General features: G+C 46.8%; 1 protein-coding gene across 4 annotated transcripts in view; it reads left to right on the top strand.

Moving 5' to 3' along the window:
• The window catches only part of SPOCK1 (SPARC (osteonectin), cwcv and kazal like domains proteoglycan 1), a 558971-nt gene that overhangs the window by 390609 nt on the left and 141854 nt on the right, over positions 1–26508 (top strand). For all 4 annotated transcript variants that reach the window (XM_060296242.1, XM_060296241.1, XM_060296243.1 and 1 more), the window contains one exon: positions 23754–23880. In XM_060296242.1, the coding sequence (XP_060152225.1) occupies positions 23754–23880 (127 nt within the window). The remainder of the gene's footprint in view (positions 1–23753; positions 23881–26508) is intronic.

Genomic DNA, 26508 nt, shown 5'->3' with positions numbered 1-26508 from the left:
TCCTGGAGAATGTTCCATGAGCACTTGAGAAGAAAGTGTATTCTGTTGTTTGGGTATGGAATGTCCTATAAATATCAATTAAGTCCATCTTGTTTAATGTATCATTTAAAGCTTGTGTTTCATTATATATTTTCATTTTGGATGATCTGTCCATTGGTGAAAGTGGGGTGTTAAAGTCCCCTACTATGAATATGTTACTGTCGATTTCCCCTTTTATGGCTGTTAGTATTTGCCTTATGTATTGAGGTGCTCCTATGTTGGGTGCATAAAGATTTACAATTGTTGTATCTTCTTCATGGATTGAACCCTTGATCATTATGTAGTGTCCTTCTTTGTCTCTTGTAATAGCCTTTATTTTAAAGTCAATTTTGTCTGATATGAGAATTGCTACTCCAGCTTTCTTTTGATGTCCATTTGCATGGGATATCTTTTTCCCTCCCCTCACTTTTAGTCTGTATGTGTCCCTAGGTCTGAAGTGGGTCTCTTGTACACAGCATAAATATGGGTCTTGTTTCTGTGTCCATTCAGCCAGTCTGTGTCTTTTGGTTGGAGAATTTAATCCAGTTATATTTAAGGTAATTATCGATATGTATGTTCCTATTACCATTTTCTTAATTGTTTTGGGTTTGTTATTCTAGGTCTTTTCCTTCTGTTGTGTTTCCTGCCTAGAGAAGTTCCTTTAGCATTTGTTGTAAAGCTGGTTTGGTGGTGCTGAATTCTCTTAGTTTTGCTTGTCCATAAAGGTTTTCATTTCTCCATTGAAACTGAATGAGATCCTTGCTGGGTAGAGTAATATTGGTTGTAGGTTTTTCCCTTTCATCACTTTAAATATGTTCTACCACTCCCTTCTGGCTCGCAGAGTTTCTGCTGAAAGATCAGCTGTTAAGCTTATGTGGATTCGCTTGTATATTATTTGTTGCTTTTCCCTTGCTGCTTTTAATATTTTTTCTTTGTATTTAATTTTTGATAGTTTGATTAATATGTGTCTTGGCGTGTTTCTCCTTGGATTTATCCTCTACAGGACTCTCTGTGCTTCCTGGACTTGATCGATTATTTCCTTTCCCATATTAGAGAAGTTTTCAACTATAATCTCTTCAAATATTTTCTTAGTCCTTTTCTTTTTCTCTTGTTCTTTTGGGACGCTTATCCATTTGAATGTTGGTGCATTTAATGTTGTCCCAGAGGTCTCTAAGACTGTCCTCAATTCTTTTCATTCTTTTTTCTTTATTTTGCTCTGCAGTAGTTTTTTCCACTATTTTGTCTTCCAGGTCCCTTATCCGTTCTTCTGCCTCAGTTATTCTGCTATTGATTCCTTCTAGAGAATATTTAATGTAATATATTGTGTTGTTCATCATTGTTTGTTTGCTCTTTAGTTCTTTGAGGTCCTTGTTTAACGTTTCTTGTATTTTCTCCATTCTATTTCCAAGATTTTGGATCATCTTTACTATCATTTTTCTGAATTCTTTTTCAGGTAGACTGCCTGTTTCCTCTTCAGTTGTTTGTTCCGGTGGGTTTTTGCCTTGCTCCTTCATCTGCTGTGTGTTCCTCTGTCTTCTCATTTTGCTTAACTTACTGTGTTTGGGGTCTCCTTTTCACAGGCTGCAGGTTCGTAGTTCCCATTTTTTTTGTTGTCTGCCCCCAGTTGCTAAGTTTGTTTCAATGGGTTGTGTAGGCTTCCTGGTGGAGGGGACTTGTGCCTCTGTTTTGGTGGATTAGGCTGGATCTTGTGTTTCTGGTGGGCACTACCACATACGGTGGTGTGTTTTGGGGTGTGTGTGACCTTGTTATGATTTTAGGCGGCCTCTCTGTTAATGCGTGGGGTTGTGTTCCTGTCTTGCTAGTTGTTTGGCATAGGGTGTCCAGTACTGTAGCTTGCTGGTTGTTGAGTGGAGCTGGGTCTTAGCATTGAGATGGAGATCTCTGGGAGAGCTTTTACCTTTTGATATTATGCTGAGCTGGGAGGTTTCTGGTGGACCAGTGTCCTGAACTCGGCTCTCCCACCTTAAAGGCACAGGCCTGACACCCGGCCGGAGCACCAAGACCCTGTTAGCTGCGTGGTTCCCCACCCCTCCTCGAAGCTCCTTTTGAATTTGCTCACGCTTCTTTTTTGGAGAGTCCTGGACTCTAGGCTTGCTTTAAGAATGGAGTTGGGTGGGGTGGGGGTGGGAGAAAGGTGATTTTAGTGTCATTTTCGCCCTTCTCCCTTTACTACCTGTACGATGGAGAGGTGTTGCGATGGGCATTAGAGTTACGCACACTTAGATCTGGCGACTTTCTCTGCTATTCACCTGCACTGCACCATAACCTTAGGCAAAGAAAGCAGCCTTTCTGGAAGTCAATTCCCAGTGAAATCTGCCTCCCTATAACTTGTTCTTTGGTTCCAGTTTGATCCTGGGACCATGCAGAATGGGTGCTGTCCCACCTCTTAGTTCTTTATTTTATTTTATTTTATTTTAAATAAATTTATTTATTTATTTATTTTTGGCTCTGTTGGGTCTTTGTTGCTGCATGCGGGCTTTTCTCTAGTTGCATCAGGTGGGAGTTACTCTTCATTGTGGTGTGCGGGCTTCTCATTGTGGCGGCTTCTCTTGTTGTGGAGCACAGGCTCTAAGCGTGCAGGCTTCAGTAGTTGTGGCACGTGGGCTCGGTAGTTGTGGCTCGCAGGTTCTAGCGTGCGGTGCAGTAGTTGTGGTGCACGGGCTTAGCTGCTCCACAGCATGTGGGATCTTCCCGGACCAGGGCTTGAACCCGCATCCCCTGCATTGGCAGGCAGATTCTTAACCACTGCGCCACCAGGGAAGTCCCAACCACCTCTTAGTTCTTTGACTGCACCACCAGGAAAGTCCCAACCACCTCTTAGTCCTTTGACATCTGAGCAGTTCTTGCCTGTTTGGCTGCCCCTCGTGGGACACACTTTAATATACCTCAGTCCTGTCCATGGTTTCCACAGAACGTGTGTGGGGAGCTCCCATCCTTGACATTGTGGTCCAGCAGAGAATCAGCACCCAGGGAGTAGCCTGACAGCATGGAGCAGAGCCCCTGCCCACTCTGCCCCTGCAAACCTGGCACTGCAGCAACAGACCTAGTGTCTGTGGTCACCTAAACATAGTCAAGCTTTGTCTCCATAAAAATGAGATTCGAGGTATTGTAATGTGCTTTGCTCTTCCCCCAGGCTGGAGTGTTCTCCCTGGAAGCAAAGATAGATCTCACCCCTGAAACCTAGCATATGCCAGGCATTGTGCTCAGAACCTGCATCCTTGAATTCCTTCATCCATTTTGCCAAGTTGGTACTTATTTTTGTCTTCATTCTAAAAATGAGAGAACTGAGGCAGAGAGAGGAGTCAGTCATTTGCTTGTATATCTAGTAAGTGGCAGCCATGATTCAAACCCAGGACCGTCGAGCTCCAAAGCTTATGTTTTTTGTCAGTACCATGTTTTGGCCTCGTCATTCTATCCATTCATTCCTTGTCATTTAACAAAAAGGTACTGAGTACCTACTATGTGCCAGGCCTGTGTTAGGCCCTGAGGCTACAGAGGTAAACAAGAGACCCTATTCCTACCCTCAAGAAAAATCAAGTTCACTGCAGAGTGGGATGTGAAAAACATTTTTTGTTGTTGTTGTTATTCAAAAATACTTTTAAGGCATGCATACTCTGAAAAAACTCTCCTAGATTCTCCTGCCACACATGACTTCTTCCTTCTCTGAAGGAGGGAAGATGTGGCCTCTTTTGCAGCAAATACCACATACTCTTTGGAAAAGTGCTATATTGTTCAGCCATGTGGTTTTGTGTGTGTGTGTGTGTGTGTGTGTGTATAACACGGATAGTCCATTGCCTGTTTCCTCCTAGAATACAGCCCTTTCTATAAGTCCCAGACAAGAGATTTTTATTTATAAGCTCAAATCTGTTTGAGACAGAGGCAGCAACCTCACTGGTATTTGAGCATATCCAGGTGTCAGTGGTGTTTCTCTGGGCATGCCTTGTTTCTGTGTTGGAAGCACCACCACTTTTTTGCTTGTGTTGGAAGTGTAATTCTCATCTCGTGCATCTCCTGGTGGCCACAGAGTTACAGTGGTTAAGAGCATAGATTTGGGAATGACAGCATTCTAAGCTCATTTCCGGGCTGGCTACTTTCTAGCTATGTGACCTTGGCAAGTTACTTGACCTTTCTGAATCTGGGCTTCCTTAGCTGTAAAATGGATTTAATGAAAGCACTTACCCCTTTCCTCTTTACCATTTGCTGGGATACATCCGTTAGTAATTCTTGCAGAGAGGGTTTACCAGTGGTTAAGCTTTGCTAATCCTTTGCTTAGGACGTTTGGTGTGTATTTCATTTTGTGAGAGGTCAGTAAGATGGAGGGGTGTAAGGTACGTAGTCCAATGTCACATAATGACAACCAGCCTTACAATTACTAAAACAATTATGGTAAGAGGTATATTATTGTCTGACTCATTCTGGAAGGTCAGCCAGAAAACCCTCAATTTGCATGCTCCTGAGAAAAAGTAGCTCGCTCCAGGGGCCCTGCCCACTTTCTTGTTCTGCCCTTTGGAGTTTCTTCCCGAGGAAGCCTGCTGCCCGCTTTGTGATTCACAGCACATGAGGACTTGGAAGAAGATGACATTCCTGATGATGGGTACCCTTCATTCACTGGAAAAACAGCTCAAAGAGGAGGCTTTGACTGAGGGGCGTGCCCACTCTGTCATCAGGATTTGGGCGGTGGCCTGCACCGGCGAGAGGCTCTACAATGGTGGTGGCTGTAGTTGTGGGTCTAGCCTTCCCCCTCCCTCCCTCTGGGAGGCCGAATTACTCAGCCCGTACCAGCCCAGGGCACACCTCTTCTTAGAGTCCTGGACCCCTTCCCAGATGAAACATCTGTCCTTCCTCATTATACTTTAGGGGTCGCCTCTGACTGGGGAGGCCATGTTGACAATTCTATTTATTCATCCATCAGGGAAGTAATGTTTCTCTCTGTGAAACATCTGCAAGCAATCCCATCAGCCAGTCTGGCCTCTGCAGCAGCTCGAGAGGTAAATCCCGCCCGCCAGACAGTCAGGAGCGCACACACGTGGAGAGGCAGCGGGGTCGGCCTGGGGCTGCTCGTACGACTACAGATTTGGGCTGTCTTTGCAAGCGGACTGAGACAGGAGGACAGTAAGCGCATCCGCGGGAGAATTTCATTAGCTTTCTTCGCCCTCGGAGGTGGAGTGAGTGGAGAAGCGGTTTGACACGTGGGTCTGTGGCTACACAGTGTCAGGGCGGCTGGACAAGCAACTTCATTGGGGGACCACGTGGGGCACCTCCCCCCAAGCCCTGCTGGAACGCTTCCCCTTTTGTAGAATGGCATTTGGGTTTGTAGCTGGTTTCACTGAGAGGCTTCAGCTAAACTCACATTCCCTTTGGAGGATTCTCTTTGGACGTTCTCTGTTTCATCTTTTCCTGCTGTTGAGCAGTATTGAGCAGGGTTGGGAGAGGGTAAATTCTTGGAAGCTTATTCGTCTTTTAGGTGCTCCAAGGGGGCCATTTATACACTTAAGAGCAGTGTGAAGGCAGCCTGGAGTCACGAAGCCTTCTCTCAAATGACTTTTTCTTAATATTCTAATTTATTGTTGATATCAGAGTAGTTGATGCTCGTTACAGAAAACACTGAGAGTGTAGACAAGCAAAAAGAAACAGGAAATAGGCGATGGTCGCGTAATCTAAAAGCAGGAATTAAAATATTCCAGCACAGGCTTCCCTGGTGGTGCAGTGGTTGAGAGTCCGCCTGCCGATGCAGGGGACACAGGTTCGTGCCCCGGTCTGGGAAGATCCCACATGCAGCAGAGTGGCTAGGCCCGTGAGCCATGGCTGCTGAGCCTGCGTGTCTGGAGCCTGTGCTCCGCAACAGGAGAGGCCACAACGGTGAGAGGCCCACATACCAAAAAAAAAAAAAAAAACAAAAGTAAAAACTTTGATCTTCAAAAGATACTGTTAGACTAATAAAAGGACAGGCCACACTGGGAGAAAATATTTGCAAAACATATGCCCAACAAAAGGTTTGTTTCTAGAATATGTAATGAAAGCATGTCTATATAAAGACTCACTCACAAATGTTCATAGCAGCTTTACTTGTAATAACTGGAGGCTGGAAACAACCCAAATGTCCATCAACAGGTGAACAGATAGCAAGTTGTGGTATATTCATTGCAATGGATTAATACTCAACAGTTAAAAAAGAATAAGCTATTGATACATGCTTTAACATGGACGAATCTTATAATAATTATGCTGAGTGAAAGAAGACAAAAATGTATATTGTATGAGTTTCATTTACATGAAATTTTAGTGGGTATAAGCTAACCTATGGTGACAGAAAACAGATCTTTGTCTCGGGGAGCAGGTCATTGGGATGCCTGAGCATTCTTTAATGCTTGATATTACAAAATGGACCTTGGGGTAACAGTTAAGTCAGACTCTGCTCTTAGATGCCAAAGGTCCTATTGGCAAATGGCTTTGTTTGGGGAAGAAGAGTTTTTAATGCAGCAATGTGTTACTCTTTCTGACTTAAGTTTTAAAAATATTCTCTTAGCTCTTCTTAAAGAAAATACCCTCTTAGGGGGTGATTTATGGAAAAAATGGACAGAAGCTCACACTACCTGCAGAGGGATCTGCTCTTAGGAATTTGCTGCCGGTGGGATGGCTCGTTCTGATTTATTGTTCTGGGTGGGCGAGAGATGGGGAGGGCTTCTCCCTACAGAGCGCTGAACATCGATTTTACCTCTCTGTTGCCATTGATTTTCATTTGGAGAATGGAAAATTGAAGCATTTGTTTTAAGCCTTCCAGATAAGCTACATTCTCAAATTCTGCACGTGCATTGTGACTGGGAGGAAAGGATGTCAGGATGGGACTTTCGGTGTCTGAGTGTGCCCTTGGAAGCCTTCTGGGAGCAGTGGGAACTAATCTGTTTTTAAATAAGGAGCCAACAGCTGGTCTTCCCAATGGGCCAGGCCTTCTAACGTAATGGCCCTTTATCTCTACTTCCTAATTATCTGGAATAACAACGAATTCTCTGCACCAGTGAAGAATTCAGATCCAGTCGAGGCTGGCAGTGCAGTAGACCAGTCGGAGAGCTCTCAGTCTTTTATGTGAACGTGAAAAAAGGAATCAAGGTGTCTGAGGTCAGAGAGAATTACATCACAGAATGTGCCTCAAATACGAAACTCTCAGAGGATATTTGAAAGGATGACGGTTATTTCATCTCAGTTTTGTTTTACAACAAAGCACTGCCTCCTGCTATAGAGGCTTTGAACAGGTCTATTATACACATACACCTGTCTCAGTTTGGGCCACGTGGAAGGTGGGTGAGTCCTAGGCTTTCTGGTGCTTCGCAATTCAAGGCGTTGTTTCCAATTACCAAGCAAAATGTGATAATGCGCACATCCCTTACTACGATTTTATATGTGTATAGCTCATCCCCTTTCTCCAAGGGGCCTTTGAATTGCCTTGCGTTCTGTGCTAACCTCGAGGGATCTTCGTTTGCCACCTTCTCTGGGTAACGTGCTAATGAGGGCTTGGTGCTATTTCTAGGCTCTTTGTGGAATTAGTGCAGCTGAGTTTTCAGTTTGGGCCAACTTCTGAGTCAGTCACCTTTCTAAACAGAGAAACCACCACTGTGGTCTGTTGTATTGCAAATACCTACCACTGGGCACTGAGGAAAACATAGGGAGAGTGGTTGGTTCCAGAGCTGCCACTCACTGACCACCTACCATGTTAGGCTCACTTAGCAGAAGCATCCTTGCTGATTTCCCACAGCAGTCTGTAGGTCCGTATTATGATCCCCATTTTACAGATGGGACTACTGAGGTTCCATAAGGAATTCCCTTGATTGCACAGGGCCGTAAGGGGTAGGTTTGGAACCAGGATGGAGGGATGCCATACAGCCTCCTCTGCTGCAGAGCTATGGGTATGAGCTCTCCCTGGCTGCTTTTGCCTGCAGTGCTGCACCAGCCCACCAGCCAATCTGTTCCTGATCCTAGATGCCCGTGACACATAGGCCTGGGACCGTCTCTCCTAACTCTTGCCCCTTACAGAGCGATTGGTGAGGGCCCGGGTATTAACCCCATTTCTTCCTTTCTGTGCCAAAAGCAATAATTCTGGATGCACTATTTCCCTTTGTGGTTTTTCCAAAAGCAGTCATTCAAACCACATGTCACTTAAACATAGAGATATTTAATTACTTTAAACCGCAGCCTTTTTTTTTTTTTTTTAAAGAACAGAAGGACTCTATGCCTCTGCCCATGAGGACCCAGCTGCTTCTGAGGCCTTCACTGAGCAAGGTTTCACAGCTCAAGCAAGCCAGTTACCTACTCTCTGCCTTTATTTTCCTCTCTGAAGCTGAGGGTGTTGATTAGACGAGCTTGAGGACCAAAGCAGCAGAGAGTAGAAAACAATTCATAATGGAGATGTGAATAATTGTGTGGAATTTGTAGTCCCCTGGAGCAGGGGAGAGGAGTGAGAAGCAGATCTTACATTGGAAGGCGAATTCACTAGGCAAGTTTTATAAATGCATTTAAAATATATTAAAATCACGACTGCCAGTGAAATGTCCCAGACTCATGTCTTGCCCTGCCTTGGTTTCCTTTCATTTTTTTTTTTTAATACCACACTTCCGGTGCCAAAGCAGTGTTACGTCTGAAGACAAGAGTGGATGAGGGCAGGGTTACCTGGCGAGGCCTCCTGGTCTGTCTCGTGGCCTTCTGCCTGGCTGGGCAGTTTCTGGGTGAGTCTCTCTAGGATCAGAGCCTCTGCCCTGCTAGCATCCTCTCCAGCATCCTCCGCCAGTCTGCCATCTCTGCCTCCTGGGCTGCGCTGCTGGAGCGGGGCCTCCTTCCAGAGGGGGCAGTTCAGTTTCTAATGGACCCCAAAGCACTGGATCCTTGTCTTTTTTTTTTTTTTTTTTTTGAACCAGGTACTATCTGGAGGAGATGGAGAATGTTTTGTGGTGGAATCCTCAGAAGGTGCCTGTGCCCAGATGCAAAGCTGCTGGAGGGCTAGTGAGCCAAGCATCTGGGGAGACGGGAGTGGCTGTTGACAGGGACTGATCGAACGCCGCTCTCATTTCCTCCCCGTCTCTGTTGGAAAGCATTGAGTGTACCACCCTGCTCTGTGGTTCTGCCCCAGATCACTGGGTTGCTGTTGCTGTGCTTCCTGGTGCCCCTGCATGTTAAGGAATGCATGGAGTGGCATGTTTTATGCATCAAATTGAAATGGATTAGAAAGAGGAGGTTAAGGGGGGTGTGCAGGTTTTGGAGAGGTCATTGTGAGGCATGATTTCCACCAGGGCTCAAGGCTTGCTGGGTGGCGCACAGGTGTGAATCGTTTTATGAGCACACCTGCCCTTAAGCATAAGGAAGCAGACAAGCTCAAGCCCCCCTGCAACTCCCCGAAGTTGTGTGTTGCCTGCACATTCTGGGCCACTTTCCAGGATCCAGGGAGAGCAGTGTCCTGGTGTCCAGGGGAGCAAGGCCGGTGTGGCCTCGGGACACACCATCTTCTTTTACAGAAGTGATCTGATTGATTTTTCCCCTTTCACTTACTTCTGTTTTAATTTTCTTAAACTTCTTTCCTTCACCTTTGTTATTATTAAATCTACTGTGGCTCGCTTGCTGCTCTGCCGAAACTCATCAAGATCCCAACTCACGGGTTTCCAGTTTAGACATTTTGCATCAGATTAATTCAACCAATGAACCGTGAAAGACATTCTTTATGGATATCAGGCGCCAGAGTAGGGTCTATCTGGGGCACCGACCATGAGGGTTCTGGGGCCAGAAAATGGACTCGGGATGATTTAGATGGGCATCCGAGGCTATCTTTAGGTGTGCTTCTGTTTTAAATAGCATGCTCTCAAGCTAATATCCTGTCTTTAATGTTCCTCACAGAGGGGATGGGCAGCTGGCAAGGCCTTCCATGAACAGAGGGACAGGAGAGATGAAAGTTAATTAGTCTGGGGACCTTGGTACCTTTCCAAGGTGCACTCTTAAGTGATGTTGTTCATGGGTACACACTGAAATGAATGTGGCTGTCTTACTGAAGAGTGAAAGGCCCCTCTTCCGGACTGTCTTTTCCATGGTCCTGCTGCAGCCGGGGTGCTGGGGTGTCCTGCTTCCCATTTACCTGACATGAGAGAGGAGGCTCTGGCTCAAACCTCCATGGCTATGAGGATTCCCAAGTGGAGGGCAAAGTGTCGGGGTTCCCCTCCGGCCTGGAACTAGTGTCCTTCTCTTGGAGGGTACCAGGGAGGCCATCTGTGAAAGTGATGGTGATGAAGGGCTTTTGGGCTTGAGTCCATCCTGTCATCACATTGGCAGGACTGGTTCTCAGAAAGGGGCTCCCATGCACTGGTAATGGTGGGTTAAATGTCATTCATTCAGACTCCACAAAGTTGGGGTCTGTGATCATTTCTTAAACAAGTGTTTATGGTGCTTTCCACTTGCCAGACACTGCTGTGTGTTTGGAATTCTGTGATGAACGGACACAGTCTACCCTTGTGGAGATTAAAGTCTGTTGGAAAAGACGGGTATAAAGAAAGTATCATATAAATTGTGCTATGCGTTAAGTAGGATAAGAGCAGGATGCCGTAAGAGAGGGTCACTTTAGGTTGGTTGAAGGGGGTGAAAGGTGAAAGGTGCCAGGTGGGGAGAAGGTACAGAGTAAGGAGAAGTGGGTTTTTTTAATCTTTATTGGAGTATAATTGCTTCACAATACTGTGTTAGTTTCTGTTGCACAGCAAAGTGAATCAGCCATATGCATACACATGTCCCCATATCCCCTCCCTCTTGAGCCTCCCTCCTATCCCACCCCTCTAGGTCATCGCCAAGCACCGAGCTGATCTCCCTGTGCTATGCTGCTGCTTCCCACCAGCCAACTATTTTACGTTCGGTAGTGTGTATACGGTAGATGCTACTCTCACTTCGCCCTCCCACCCCATGTCCTCAAGTCCATCTCCTATGTCTGCCTCTTTATTCCTGCTCTCCAACTAGGTTCATCAGAACCTTTTTTTTTTTTTTAGATTCCATATATATGTGTTAGCATATGGTATTTGTCTTTCTCTTTCTGTCTTACTTCACTCTGTGTGACAGACTCTAGGTCCATCCACCTCACTACAGATAACTCAATTTCGTTTCTTTTTATGGCTGAGTAATATTCCATTGTATATATGTGCCACATCTTTTTTATCCATTCATCTGTCGATGGACATTTAGGTTGCTTCCATGTCCTGGCTATTGTAAATAGAGCTGCAATGAACATTGTGCTACATGTCTCTTTTTGAATTATGGTTTTCTCAGGATATATGCCCAGTAGTGGGGTTGCTGGGTCGTATGGTAGTTCTATTTTTAGTTTTTTAAGGAACCTCCATACTGTTCTCCATAGTGGCTGTATCAATTTACATTCCCACCAACAGTGCCATCTGGGGAGAAGGTACAGAGTAGAGAGAAGTGTTCTTGGAGCTGGGGAACAGCCTTTGCAAAGGCCCTGGTTCAGGGAAGGGAAAGGGTCTTGGTGTCCTAAAGGAAGTGAGAGGAGAGAGGCCTGAGCTGCAGAAAGGCAGTGATGGAGGGGACCTGGCTGCATGAGGCCAGAGAGGGAGGCAGGGCCCAACGCTACAGTCTTGAAGGCCATGGAGGGGGTCGGCTCTCAGGCCAGGTGTGAAAGGAAGTTTTATGTGGCTTTAAGCCAGAGAGTGACGTAAAAGTGTGGCTTAGGATGGACTGAATTTTTTTATTACTTTTGGATTATAGTTTATTGCAAAAGCTTTTAAGAAAGCATCAGAATAAAACAATTGTCCATGAATTGAAGAAGATTTAAAATGACCACTGTTAAAGATCTGGTAAGAGTTTTTTATAATATAGTCGACAAGAAAATGTGGACCGAATTTTCTTGAATTCTTTTTCTTAAAACCAGGTTGTGTGCTATGTGAGAGGAGCTGGAGGGCTCTGGGTGTGAGTGTGTGTGTGTGTGCACGCGCACGCACGTTCACACACGTTCATGCACACATGCGCTCACAGGACCATCCTAAAGCTCCCCTCATTGGAGCTGGTAGCCTAGCAGAGGGGACTAGGGACACAGGTGCCTACAGTCTAGGCTAGGAAGTCAAAAGACCCATGAACTAAAGTTAAAACTCCAAGAAGGCAGCAGCCACTTCCCCCTGTAGTTGGGGCTGGGCCATGGGTAGAAGGCAGGGAAGGGGCAGCATGGACCAGTGGTATTTACTAGTATCCCTAGTAGTTTAAGAGCATGTAAGGACTCTGGCTCAGACGCTGTGTGACTTGCTCAATCCTGCACAGCCTTTATGTGGCAGACATGGGGGACCAGGGCAAGGCTGCCCAAAGCCCGGCTTCTGTGTAAGGGCCACTTTGCCTTCCAGACACTTTCCTACATGGAATCTGCATTTTCTTATCAGAGGATGACTTTAAAGTAATGCTGGAACATAGTAGGTGTCCAGTGAAAGGTAGTCTCCTATCTGAGCCTCCAGTTGCTCAAGGAACCATCAGGTGGGGTGATGATCCTTGCCAGCTCACGTGAGCTCACATCTAGTGAGTTCCCTGCCACAGAGCACATCCCACCCCCCACCCCGATCATGCTCATCCCACTTACTTGTAATACCTAGTTCCCTCTGGAGTATAACTCCAGGTCTTGGCACTCTGCAGGTATTCACATTACAGCACTTCTGGTGGGTATTTTGGCCTCATTGGCCCCCTAGTTCCATTTTGGAGAATCTATCTCATGGAAGCCAATAGAGATACACGTAAAGATCTGTATTCCAGGATGTTCAGTGCCCTTGACTACAGTGTTAAAGAAATAGAAACAGCCTCCTCATGGTCCGTCATAAAAGAATGCTTACACACACCAGAGTGTGCTTTCTGTAGAATCCCCTTCCTCTAGGTGACCTCTGCGTTAACTCTTGCGGTATTGGCAGCCTCCTCCCCAACCTCCTGAGATGGAACCTCTGTGGGACAGCTCTCACTGTGTTGAGAGATCTCCCTTATGCTGACTCAGAAGGTTTTCTCTTGGTAACTTCTAGACATTGGTCCAGGTTCTACTCTGGAATAGCATTAGGGCACAGGGTTACTGCTCCCTGTGCCAACACATTCTTGAGTATCTTGTCTGTGCATAGGAGCAGCTGGGTACCTGAATGAGCATAGTCCAAAGTAGCCAATGATAAAGAGCTGCAGGGCACGAACAAGGGACTGGGAACATAGGACAGACATGCTTCAGGGAAGGGGCGGGGCTGTCTGAGACATCTTCTGCGAGGAGTAGCCTTGGAGCTGGCCCTTGGGAAAGGGTGGGAGGAACCTGGCCGGAGAAGGTAAGTGTTGGAGAAAACACAAGACCAAGGGAGCTAGGCTTCATTCTTGGCCGCCCACCCAGAAAATTCCCTACCAGTGAAGGCCACAGAGACGAGAAGGAACTTGTCAAGGGTTCTAGCTTCTCTCCTCTGACCTTGACTGTGAAGAAAACTTCCAGAGCAGGAGAAAGTTATGATGCAGATGTGGCCATGCCTGTGTTCTGCGGCACTGGTGGTGGTGAATGGTGCCACGTTGATGGTTTGGGGATGATGGTGTTCAGCTGGATCTCCTTGGATCCGTGTCTCTGTCAGCTTCCAGCCTGTCTCTGGGCCTGTCCTGCAAAGGCGGTATCCCCGATGCCATCTACCCACCTCTGCTTCATTTTGCCGACTTGTTCTTCCTAAAGTGGATCATATGCAGCCCTCCTAGGATGGGGTTGCTTTGCTGCTGGTGACTAGAAAACAAACGTGGCTATTTTTTCTCTCATACGCATGCCCCATTATAATTAACTGCCCTTCAGGAACGCAAGCACGTATTTTCTGAGATGATAGCAGCAGAGCCCATGTTAGAATTCCACTCACCCTCTTGTGCACACCTGAGCTCACACACACTTAGCTGGAAGTCGTGGTAGCAAAACCCTCAGTACTTCTGGCCCCTCCCGAGAAGAGGCAGGATTATGGACACTCAGAGAGGGAGGCAAAGGAAATTCTTGGCCCTGGGCTTTCATTTGATTGTTTTCCAATGAGCGTATCCATTGCTAAAGATTTCCTCGAAGGTCTCGGGGCTAGAAAGGGCCCTTGCTTTCTTGGACCAGCAAACAAAGGCAATCAGTAAGCAAGAAATCAAATGGGAATGCCAAAGGCCAGTGGGTAATGGTAACAGTTCCTCTCCTGCCCCCTTTTAGGAAGAAAAGGAATTTTACAACAGTACTCCGCTATCCGTTATCCTAAGGGAATAAAGAAAGCCCAGCCGTTCACTTACATTTTCCCTAATAGCTGCTGTTACACTGCTGGCTTGGCACTTTTCACTAACAAAGCAGAATCTTAGCTGGGGCCTGTAAGTGTGTGTGTACGTGTGTGGGTTTTGCCTGCAGGCCCCAGTGGCCGAGCTCTTTAACAAGCTGAACTTTGAGTTAAAACTCCACCCTCGCTGCCTCATAGAGCCCCTTGGTGCCAGTGGCCGTGCTCTGTCGTTGCCTCAGTGGAAGGTGACTGCAGACACAGAGTCTCAGGCCACTTAGTGGAATTTACATAATCACATCAGCCTGCTAATCTTCACGATCTGATGTGGGTACGCTGAGGGCACTGTGAGTTTAGGTGAGAACTGGGTTGGATTAGGATCCCTGGACATGTCTATTTGGTTTCAAGTATAAGGAAACCTTGATTCAAGTAATGTCCAGAAATGTGAGGAACACCAGAGATCTGGGTTTGTAATTCGGCAAGTTCCTTTCCTTCTTGTCTTTTGGTCACACAAATTGCTTCTGACGCTCTTAAATGTAGAATGGTGATGGGGGTCCTGAAATTAATAGCATGTAGAAATTTGCCACGTAGAAATTTTCTTGGATAAGTTAGCATTCTCAGGGAACCTTTACCTTTTCAGGATGTAGGAATAAAAACAGTTAAAGTAACACCTACCCCAAATAAATTCAGCCATCCAGAGTAATTAAATATCATTATGCTAATTAATAATCGTTACATGTGATGTGTGTTATAGGAAGTACATTTAACACAAATCTAGCATTATCTTTGAATTCTTTGCCCAATTTCTGGCACATAGTAGGTATATAATAAATGTTTACTGAAAGAGTAGACTGTCTCTCGGATCCTAACCACCTTTGCAATACTCATACCTTCAGTTTTGATGGCTTTGCTTAAACAGGCCCTCAAAATGCAGTCATGTAGAAACTTAGTTCAGATAGATCTGACCCCTTGTTCTTCACTGAAGCCTTTGCGGACTGGTCAGGAGGCTTTTACCTAGATAAACTCCCTTTCTTCAGCCCTCCTTCCTGCACCTGGGAGATCTTTCTTCTGTTTCAATCACCTTGACTTTTTTAAACACTACTGGAGAAAGGGAGTGTTGGCAGACGGGTAGGCTTGACAACATGCATTGCTTAAAAAATTCTGAAAATGCATTCCTTCTTTGGATTTTGAACAGATTAAACCAGCAATACGTGGTTGTAAGAGAGTCAAATACTAGACATATAGAGTAACAAAGTGGAGGTTCCCTTTCTCACACCCTCAGTCCCTCCTGGCTAAGGGAGTGTTTCCTGTGGTGTGTTCCCTCTTAAACATTTTCAGCTCTTTCACACATGCACGTACAGTGCTGTCGGAAGCTCTCCTCTGGCTATTGAATCTTGTCATCTATGAAGATTAGTTGCTTTTCAGCTGCCTGGGCCATTACACAGCTCAGGTGAAAGGCAGGTCATGGAGGCTCAAGTTGAAATGAACTGCAGTCCAGAGGTTGCCATTCACATACACCCAGAGAGACGTTCCAGCTTTTGGAATTGCATCCATACCAGGCACATATCTGTTTGGTGGCCCTGGTTCTGCTCTAAAAACGTAAAAAATACGTACTTTTCCTATGGGTTTGAAGGTGCTTTAGAAAGCTGGCTTGGTGGTGGTTTGGAAGCATGCCTGGGGACTGATGGCTCTCTGCTAATTCTGGCACCTGCTTCTCTCTTCTGATGGATTGGAGCCTCGACCTGGCGTATGTCAAACCCTCAGCCTCCTTACCTGGGCCAAGCCAGATGGAGTGAAGACACACAAGGGTGCTGGCTTCCCTGTGAGTGACATGCCAGCTCGAATCAGTGCATCAGTAGATGCTCCACCCTGATGACCAGGGCCCACCTTGTGAGTCTGGGTCCTTCCATAAGTCTGCTTTGCTCACGAGGTCTCCTCGACTCGTACTCACTCCCAACACTTCCCATGTTCTTCCCATGTTGCACTATCACTCCCCTCCTTCTTGGAGCTGCCGGGAGGAGTGAATGTGACAATTCATGTAAAGGGCCTGGAACATTGCGAGAGCTCAGAACATGGTCCTTATTGTTGCTGGTCGTAATAACAGTAGTATCAGCAGAATCATAAGTCCTCAGTAAATGTTTAGCTGCTATTATCATTATTATACATTTGCCCTTAAAAATTTCAAGCTTCTGTAAACAGCATGTGTTTATACCATGTGAGTGCCCAGTAGCCCTTAGAACACTCCGAGATGCACAATAGTTACTCCACGAAGGCTGGGCGTTCTTTCCTCAGTTCTCTAATAGACACCTGTTTATTAGGAAACTTGGACTCTCTTTGGACAGGATCTTGTGTCTGGGACCTTCTTCATTTGGAAAAGGAAGGAGACTCCTGAGCCCACGGGCACCAGGATGGAGCAAGTCTCATGTGGGAGCCTTTCTCTCTCACAAAACAGCTTTTGTAAATGACACAGGCCATTATGCTCCTCCTGTGTAATTTCATGACTTAGTATAATGACTCAGATAACCCTAACAATGGAGGAATTATAGCCTCATTTTACAGGACAGATTATTTCAGTGGTTAACTTGTTTTCGTTCCAATTAACATTCATTATTTTGTCTCTGGTTCAAAGTAGCCACCATATCAACTATCTGAGTATCTTCCATCCTTGTTTCAGAAGCAATTAGTTCTGATTTTGCAAACAAATTCAATCTCGGTTTCCAATGGGCAGTTTGACGTTAACATGAAAGTAAACTGCAGTAATGCTGGCTGCCAGCAAACAGACACTGTGATTAATGGAGAGGGTTTGTTCCTCGGTGGGTTCTCCAGGCCTCTGAGCTGACAGGTCTGCCGTAGAGATTTGATGAGAGAGCAGAGACAGGACAGAGAAGAAGGGACTGGGACTGGTTATGTAGGCCTCTGTTTTTTCCTTCCATTAAATGGAGTAATGGCAGCATCTACTGCCGGGGTGTTGTTGTGGGCGAGGAGTCAGGGAGATGTGTTCAGGGCATTTAGACTGGAGTGGAGCAGTCACAGGAAGGAACTGGGATGCAGCTGCTACTATCTGTGACCTGGAATTGCTTTTCTCTTTTACCAGCTGTTCATATGCAGAGTAAAACAGTTCTGTCAAAAGTTATGCAAACACGTTAGAATGCACAGTGTATTAAATAAAATGAAGGGGTCTTGTCTTCTTCAATAACTGAAGAAAGGACTTCCCTGGTGGCGCAGTGGTTAAGAATCCACCTGCCAAGGCAGGGGACACGGGTTCAAGCCCTAGTCCGGGAAGATCCCACATGCCGCAGAGCAACTAAGCCCGGGCGCCACAGCTACTGAGCCCACAAGCCACAACTACTGAAGCCTGTGTGCCTAGGGCCTGTGCTCCACAACAAGAGAAGCCACTGCAGTGAGAAGCCCGTGCACTGCAACAAAGACCCAAAGCAGCCAAAAATAAATAAATAAAAATTTGAAAAAACTGTCAGCAGTTCTATACAGCTGCAGCTCCTTCCCCCACTGCATCTTTCAAATATTTTTGATACACTTTGTTGAATTTCATCCTGTGGGATTGATGTCAGGAAATTTACACCTGCATTTGTATTGATTGCTGGAAAAAAGTTCTCTAGAAGTCTTTGTTCGGACACTTTTACTGTGGGCCCTGATTATGGCCCTACCTCTGCCCATGCTCGTGTGAAATACTGGGTCACAACTCATGTCATCAAAGATTCCCTTGCTCGTCAGCTGGGGAAGTGGCAGGATTTGGGACTTGCCTTGATTGGTGAGGGTCTCTGAGTGAAGAGTGGCAGGGGCCAGTGGGAAGCAAGAGCAGGAAATGCTGACGTGTGGACTTGAGGGTTAAGGTTGACGTTTCCAGGAACTAGGACAGGAAAGAGCAGTCATGATCTGGTCTGGCTTGCCTGTAGCTATTGCCATCTTATAAGAATGTGGTCGTCATCCACCATGCTGCCAGTGGTGAGTTGCTCTTGTAAATAAAATGAATATTAATAAATGCATTTGCATAGTGTACCTTATAGAAATCCTCTGAGTGGTGTTCCAAAAAGTAGTTTTAGAACAAGTATCAACATGTGATTCTGTGCAGTGCTGTTAACTTGCTAGAAGATGCAAATAACACATTACTTGAATACGACCCAATCATGTTTGCTGGTAATTTCTAGTATTTGAATTTTTCACTTTAAGCTACATTTCCTTATGAATACTACTAAACTTAATATTTCCTATTTGTTTTAAAAATAACACGTCAATACAGTATTGAGAAGAAGACAGAAAAACTTATTATTTCAGCAGTTCTCAAGAGTTCTTGAGAATTCTCATTTCTCGTTCCCGAGTTTGAAAATTACTCTCAGTTGGGAATTTGGAAGCTCTGTCTCGGAGGTCCTCCCCCAGCTTTGGAGACAATCTCACTTCAAGAGGATGGGGGTCCCTCAGCCCTCGGAAGCACGGGAGAGTCCTCCCTACCCACTTTTCTGCTGTCTTCAGACATATTTGCTAATTGTTTTTTTGCAAGTCTGAATTAGGATTTCTTAGTCGGTCGAATTCTTTAAACAACATGCAATTTTTGTCTTCTGGTTAGTGCTAATAATTTCCAGAAATAAAAGGAGAAAGTTCACTTATTTCACTGAGCACACCCATGTGTTAAGGGTCAACCATGTTTCCAAGCACCAGGAGCACAAATGTGGTTAAGACGCAGTCACTACGCTTGAAGAGTGTACAGAGTCTATTGAGGAAGATAGAAACAAAATGAACTGCTTTGTGCTGTGGTGACAGTCACAGTTGGGTCTGAACGAGGTGTGTGTTGGGACAAATAATGTCATGGTTAATTCTGCTTGGGGTAGGGCTCCCAGGGGGAGGAGAAACTTCATGGAAAGCAGTCGATTTGCAGCTTAGACAAGGGGCAGATATTTGCTCTGTAGGTAGAAGGCGTTTACCAAGTCAATACAGACTTGAGTTTGCATGGCACATGTAAGGGGCTGATATGGCTGGCTGGAGGTAGAATCAGTAGGACCTGAGTGATGGGGAGAAGTGGTGAGGGCAGGGAAGGGAGGTGTCCAGGATGGGCTCCAAGGCTTTCAGCTTGGGTGTATGCCAGGTCCTATCTGAATCATAGTAGCGTCTTAACATTTGGTCCAGTCAAATCAAGGTGCTTGCTTGGAGACTAGTAGGGGAGCCTGAGCAGAAGTGATCACAGGACCATGCTGGGCTGAGAGTGCAACCTGCATGCCTGTGGAAGGGCCCCTGGAGACTTCCTGGGGGAGGGGATTTTTGAACTGAGCCTTGAAGGAGTCCTTATGAGGCAGAGAGGGTTGGAGGGGAGAAACGTGGGTAGGAATAAAGGTGTTTCAGATCTGGGAAAAACTCACACGTTGGCACAGGGGTACAGAGCCCTTTGGTGGCCTCTGGGAAGTAGCAAAGGGTGGCTGGAGAAAAGATATTTGACATTGGTGGTCAGTGTGTGTGTGTACATTGTGCGCATGGGGGTGTGTGCATGGGTGTGTATGTGCGTGCACAGTGTGCGTGCATGGTGTGTGTGTGTGTGTGCATGATGTATGTGCGTATGCACGTGCGTAGGTGTGAGTGCGCATGGTGGGGTGTGTACATGGGGTATGTGTGTGTGTGCATGCCTAGGTATGTGTGTGTATACATGGACGTGTGTGTGGCGGGGAGGTTGGAGAGGGAAGCAGACAGACAGTGACCCAGTGAAGACAGGCTCCGTCAGTTTAACAGCAAAACTAGGCGTTCAGACGATGCCCTAGGAGGTGGGGAGAAGATGGAGAATTAAAGCATGGGAGTCGCATCACCAGATTTAGACCTAAGAATCATCACTCTGCTTCAAAAACGTACATGCTGGGAATTTTGGTAAACTTAAAAAAAAAGGATCAAGAATAAGCAACTGAGCGAAAGCAATGCCGGTGATCTTCCGATTGTCTTTCTTCTCTCCATCTTGTCGGTTGGGATTTTCTGTGCCGTGCTGTGTGTAGGGTAGGAGGTGTGGCTGCCCCCAGTACCAGCCAGGCTGGGATGGAGTTAGGGCTCTGTGGCCAAAGGGAAGGCTGGCAGGACCTGCCTCCTGGACTAAATTGCTTGTGTCGCCCCAGTTGATGAATGTCTCTGACATCGGGAATAGCAATCCCATCAAGACACCTTCATCGGATTTCACTCTTCATTGACTCAAGAAGTGAAATATCTTAGAGCCAGAAAGCTTAGTCCCTTGCCTCGACTGGGTTGGTTATTTTTTATGGTTTGCCCTGAATTGTGGGGATTGAAATATACACACAATAAGCAGGGAAGTTACGCCTCCTTGGGCTCACATATACTTGTACATTATTTTGTGTAATTTGGCCTCTGGACAGAGACTATAGGTTTGGGTGCCGTCTCCGCTAGGGTCCTAGTGGGGTAAGGAACACCTGGGTTTGCCTGGATATAATAGGTATGTTTGTCTCATTAGAATTGGGAAAACTCAGAATGGCTTGGCCTTTGTACCTCTAGTCCCCAAGGTATCCCAGGAGAAGTCAGACGTGGTTCCTCCTGGGCATAATCCATGACCACCTGGCATCAGGTATGAGAGAGAGCTTTCTCCACTGCAGGTGCAGAGTCAAGGACAATGTTTCACGGGGCTTTTATTTATAAAACTGAGCCCTGATGGTGAAAATAGAGATGCCAAAATAGGGGAATTAAAATGGTCCTAGAGCAATGCAGTCATTTTCAGGATAACTTCAACCTGACGGATACATATGGAGGAACTTGGCCATATTTCTTTGTGACACTGGGCAGTTCACTTCTGCTATGTGTGTCCAATTCCTCATTTATAAAATAAAGTTCTTAGACTAGATTCATTTTAAGGTATTTTCTGGCTCAGATAGTCTGTGATTAACTGCTAGTAACCGCTGCAGTGGTCAGCACGTAGGGTACCACCCACTCACCCCATAAGGATATATCGAGCATCCTTGATGCACCAGGCCCACTAGGAAGCACTGGCCAGCTTCACCTCTTTGCCTCCCCTTAACGCGCTTGATAGTGACGTTCAGGTCCAGAGACAGGGATAACCCACCACTAGCTGGTGATTAATAGGGAGTTCTCTATCTTTTCCTCAAAGCCAGTGGCTCAGTGCTCACTTCTCCCTTGTCTGCCTTTGGCTGAGCTCCTTCAGGCTTCCTTCCTCTGGGGCATCACCGCACACGGTTATGCCTGCTCCAGCAAAGCTGCCCACTCTTTGGACTTCATTGCCGCTTTCTGGGAACTCAAAACAAGAATTGCTTCGGTTGTGGCAACGCACGCTGGGGACAGACCCAGGAGAAGGGCTGCCAGACGCCAGAACTGCTGCCTGTATTTGCTGATTCATTATCGGCATCAGACAGTCTGCTCTGCGAATGATGATAAATGTGTGGTGTTCTTCTGAAGGAATCACGTCCTCTGAGTTAACCCTGTGCCGACAGCCGGCTTGTCCGCTGCATGGCATCCCCTCCCCTACAGTCCCCTTTCCAGTAGTCCAGGACACACCTTGAAAGAAGAAAGTGTGTTTGGTTAATAGGAGACCCCATGTCCATGTGATTTAGAAATGCAAACAGTAGATGTTTTTATTCCAGACAGAGAGGCAGGGACAAGGTGGGTAGCTGCTCTGGAAGCGGGGAGATGTTAGAGAGAGGAGCCCCAGTGACGAACATGCAGGTGCCCCAGCCAATGTTCAGGCTACTCATCTAGGTGGGACTGAGATGGGTTGAAGAGGAGTCATCCCTGGACACACTGCAGCTGTGTGAATGTTACCACGCACCTAGCCTCCCGTTATCTCCATCACTGTGGCCAAGGCTCTTTGCCAACTTGGCTTTAGTTGCTAACGTTAGGAAAATGAGTCATCTGGACCAGGCCATCTCCAAGTGCCCTCGTAGGACTTCCTCTACCAGTTCATTGGTCAGACAGGCTCAGCCCTACAACCCGTCCAGCCTGTGATCCCTGACGGTTCCAAGTGTTGTGCTGTGGGCACGTGGTCCTCCTCTCGATGTCAGCCTCCAAGGCAGTTCCCCAAACAGACCTTCCTGCTCTTACTGCCTCCCCCACATCGCTGGGGCAGGTTTGAGGTAGGATAAGAGCCAAGTTGGTGGGTGCCGTTTCTTTCTCACTTTCCTTCATTTGGAAGAGGGTAGGTTATGTCAGATGCCAAACCTCAATTCCTGAGGAGCTGGAGATCCATTCCACACCTGGCAGGAAAGATGTCCTCCTTGGGGCCCATGAGTTCTGGGGAGTTCAGCACCATTCCAAACCTAGGGCTTTAGAATTAAGTCATATTTCTATGGCAGTGGTACTTATACCTTCATCTTTTGGGGCAAATGATAATGATAACAGCAGGTACCAATTTTGTTGCTTCCTATTTTCCAGGCATTATACTGAGTCGTTTACATACATCAGCTCATATCAATCCTCATACCATCCCCTTGAAGGAGATACTATTCCCAGCGCCCCCCCCCCCCAGCCCCATTTTACAGATAAGGAAACTGAGATTTACAGGGTGAGATATCCTGCTGCAATCACACTGTAAGAGGCAGAGCTGACTTTTGAACCTGTGTTTTCTGACTCTAGCGCCCGAATAAGCACCTTGCAGGACTGCCAGAGCAAAGCACTTCAAGGGCACAGTACCCGCCTGATTGATGGGCAGCTCACACTCACTTGTCCTCCACCCAGAACTCGCCCCTCAGCTGGGAGAGTGGCTCTCAGTGGTTTGCTGGGAAAGCAGCCTCAACTAAGAGAGAAAGGGAGGCCGTAACTGCGGGCCTTTATTTCGGTGGTTTATGATATGGTGATGGGGTTCCTTCTGTCGACATAAGCCATCCTAATAGCACCATTTATCATTATGACAAAGGTTAGGATAGGGGGAGACTGGAGCTGGAATGAAAGAGTAGAATTATGATGATTTTAGCAGTTGAAAGTGACATCACCTCAGAACCGGGCTATCGAATGGCAAATTGAAAGCCGGACTGAAATTGCTTTAAAACGTATCCAGAGATGGTTTTCCACAGCTGTGATAAAGTCATTTGCTTGTGTTTGGAGATGCATTTCTATCTAGACTGTTCTCTGAGTTGTCTCTGCACCCTCCCACTCGGAGGCTGCTGGTCGGCCCCGGAGGCGTCTGAGGCTCTGGGTGCTGTTTGGGGGCGCCTGTGATCTGCCACACCCCAGATGGGGCGCTGGGGAAGCTGACGGAGTCATTCTCTCATTGTCTTTTTAGTGTGTTGTGAGTGTCTCTTCATGTCAATAAGTCATGTGTTTACAGCATTTTTAATGGCCACATTGCTTTCCTCCATCCATCTGGTGGGTTGAACCTAGGCTTTTGGAACTGTCTCCTGCCCACTGTCAGCAAGTTGGAACAAATAGGGGTGCTGGCCAGGGGCCTTCAGGATGTGCCTGGCTAGGAGGAAAGACCGTGGAGACTGGAGCTTCAGTTACCTTATGCCCTCTTTTTTTCATCCTCAGGCAAAAGAAGGGGAATGTAGCCCACAGACACTGGGTTGGACCTTCGAATCTGGTCAAGTGCAAGCCCTGTCCCACGGCACAGTCAGCCATGATCTGCGGCTCCGACGGCCACACCTACACGTCCAAGGTCGGTCTTCTTCGTTCTCTTTTTAGTCATCAAAAAGTACTCTGTGTCTGTTTGTTCTGACAAGGCTTTCTGGGCCAAAACTGGGGCCTGTGAATCTCGGTGGACTTTGGGGCTTGCCCTTGAGAAGCTGCCACATGAACAGACTCTTTGGCCTAAGAGACAAGATAAAAGTATTCTCTCCTATGTAACTGGAGGGATCAAGGGCTTAGGGGAAGTGTGATTCTGAGAGTGGTGTGTGATCCTGAAGTGAATCTAGGCCAGCTTCCTGGAGGAGGTGAGGAAGTAAGCTGTTCCAAAGCTTACTTTGGAGCAAAGATGTGAGGGAGGCCCAGGATGCCTGCCTCACAGACAGCGTGGTGATGGGGAGGTGTATGATGTCGGCACACATTTAAGCTGCATTTATTGTGTATCTGGAATGTATCCAGCACGACCCCAGGTCCTGGGGCTAGAGAGGCTGCTGTTCCTTTCTCTGGGGACTTCAGGACTTACAGTCTAATGCGGGGGGAGGAGGGGGACAGGGTTGCTAGTATGGTGACAGGTCATTTTAACTCAAACCGGTGAAGAGAAAATGGTTTCATAGAAAAAGGGACTAGGCATAAAGTGGGTCTGTTTATTCTTACTGGAGCAAGGAGGAGAAGTTTCACAGAGGAAGAGCATTTCATCTGGGCTGTCATAAAAGGAATTGCAGGCAGGGAAGCAGAGATCACTAGGGTGGAGGAAGGAGGTGACCATTTGTTCTTGGAACTACAGACAGTGTCCTCGGGCTAAGGTTGTCCATTTGCGTTTGGGAACGGGTACATTTCGGTGGGATAATGAACAAAAGAAAGCACAGAATCGACAAGGGTTTGCTTATTCTCTTATTCAACAAATATAATTCAGCACCCGCTCCCACACGCTTCGTGCCAGGCGTGGAGAGTTGTGTGTGTGTGTCTGCGACAGGGTGGGGGGCGAGGAGTGGGTCTCTGACTCTCCCATCCCCACCAGCCAGAGCGGCGCCGCTTTTATCTCTCTTCTTGTTTTCTCTGTAGGGATCATTTGCAGAAGGGAGTCGGGGGCTGATGAGAGTTGTAACTGCCGACTCCCTGGTCACTTGTGGCCACGTTGCCTTGTGGTCCTTGGGCCTGGGCCTTTACGCTGGTCCCACCTCTGTCCCTCCCCCACTGCACGCATAGCTTCTGTTCTCTGCGATCCCCTCACCGTCCTGACCTTTACTCCGTGGAGATTGCATAGGCCTGGGGGTCCCTCACTGCCTGCTGTCCTCAGAAGCTTATTAGGATTATTACAAGTAATAATAATAATCATGTATCATTATTCACCGAAAGAGTGAGTCATGTACTTTTATTCACTGAAAGTAGATTTTTATTCTCTCGGAGTTTCACAGTTTTCTAACCAAAGGGAATATATGTAACAAAACGGGAAGCCAGAAGGTTCATCTAGCTTGCACCCAGACCCGTGTAAGCTGCTTTAGGATATCAGTATCATAATTACTGCTTGGTAGTTCCTTTGTTCTTTCAACAGGTATCACTAGGGCCCTTCTTATGCGCCAGGCTCTGTGCCAGGTGCTGGGGAAACTTATGATATAGTGGAAATAAAAAAGCTGGCTCTTCTTCACGGCCAGAGTCAGTAAGCCATACCTCCCCAACGTCAGACCTGCAGTGTGAATTACAGCGTCTCTGCCCAGGGTCACAGCCAGAACGTCCTGGCCCAGTCGCTCAGCCCAGCTGGGCTGAGTGTGCCTACCATCCCCGCTTTGCGTCTCTCCCTGACCCCGAAGGAACCGCAGGCTTTCTTCTAACACCCTGCACTGTCTGGACTAGTGCATTTATAATAGCTTTGATGACTCAGATCTGTCCCCCACTCCCCGAAGGCAGATCAGGCCATCATTGTCTTTCAGCTAAAGCCCAGCTTCTAGGTATGTGAACAATTGCCTGGAGATTCTGTTAAAATGCAGATTATGACAGAGCAGGTCTGATGTGGCGCCTGAGATTCTGCATTTCTAACAAGTTCCCAGGTGACGTCCATGCTGCTGGTCCACGGACCACACTTTGAGTAGTGAGGACTTTGGTTTTTATAGACACCTCCTAATGGGACTCTTTACCTCCAGTCTGCCTTTCGCCGGCCCCCCAAATCCATTTCCACATGACATAAGAGGTGAGGGTCATTCTGCATTAAAAGTCTGTTTGTACGTCTCCCCCACTTAAAATGTATGGATAGCTCGCCTCTTGCAATCGCAACTAAGCTGAGACCCTTCACCGTCAACAGCAAAGCCCCCCAGAGTCTGTCTCCGTAATCACCTACTGTAGACAGATCCTTCATTCGTTTGTCCAGCAACTATCTCTTGGACACTTGTCATTGTTCTAGGCACTGTGCAGAGCATGGAAGGGCAGTGGGGAACCATCCCGACGCCATCCCTGCTCACTTGGAGGTTACACTCTGGTAAGGGAGACAGACAGAAATAACTGACCAAACAAATAAATAGGTAACTTCAAATTTTGGTAACTGGTACCAAGGAAATACATGTGGTGCTCTGAAAGAGAGACAGAGTGCTTTATAGCTTCAAATGCCAGCTACCCCTGACGACTGAGCTACAAGGAGCAGTTGTAACCTGTCAGATGTGGCTTGAGATGC

The sequence above is a fragment of the Globicephala melas genome, chromosome 3 (genome assembly GCF_963455315.2).
Source record: "Globicephala melas chromosome 3, mGloMel1.2, whole genome shotgun sequence".
NCBI lineage: Eukaryota > Metazoa > Chordata > Mammalia > Artiodactyla > Delphinidae > Globicephala > Globicephala melas.
Note: the sequence above shows the minus strand (reverse complement) of the source record. Positions and strands in the feature narration are given on the sequence as shown.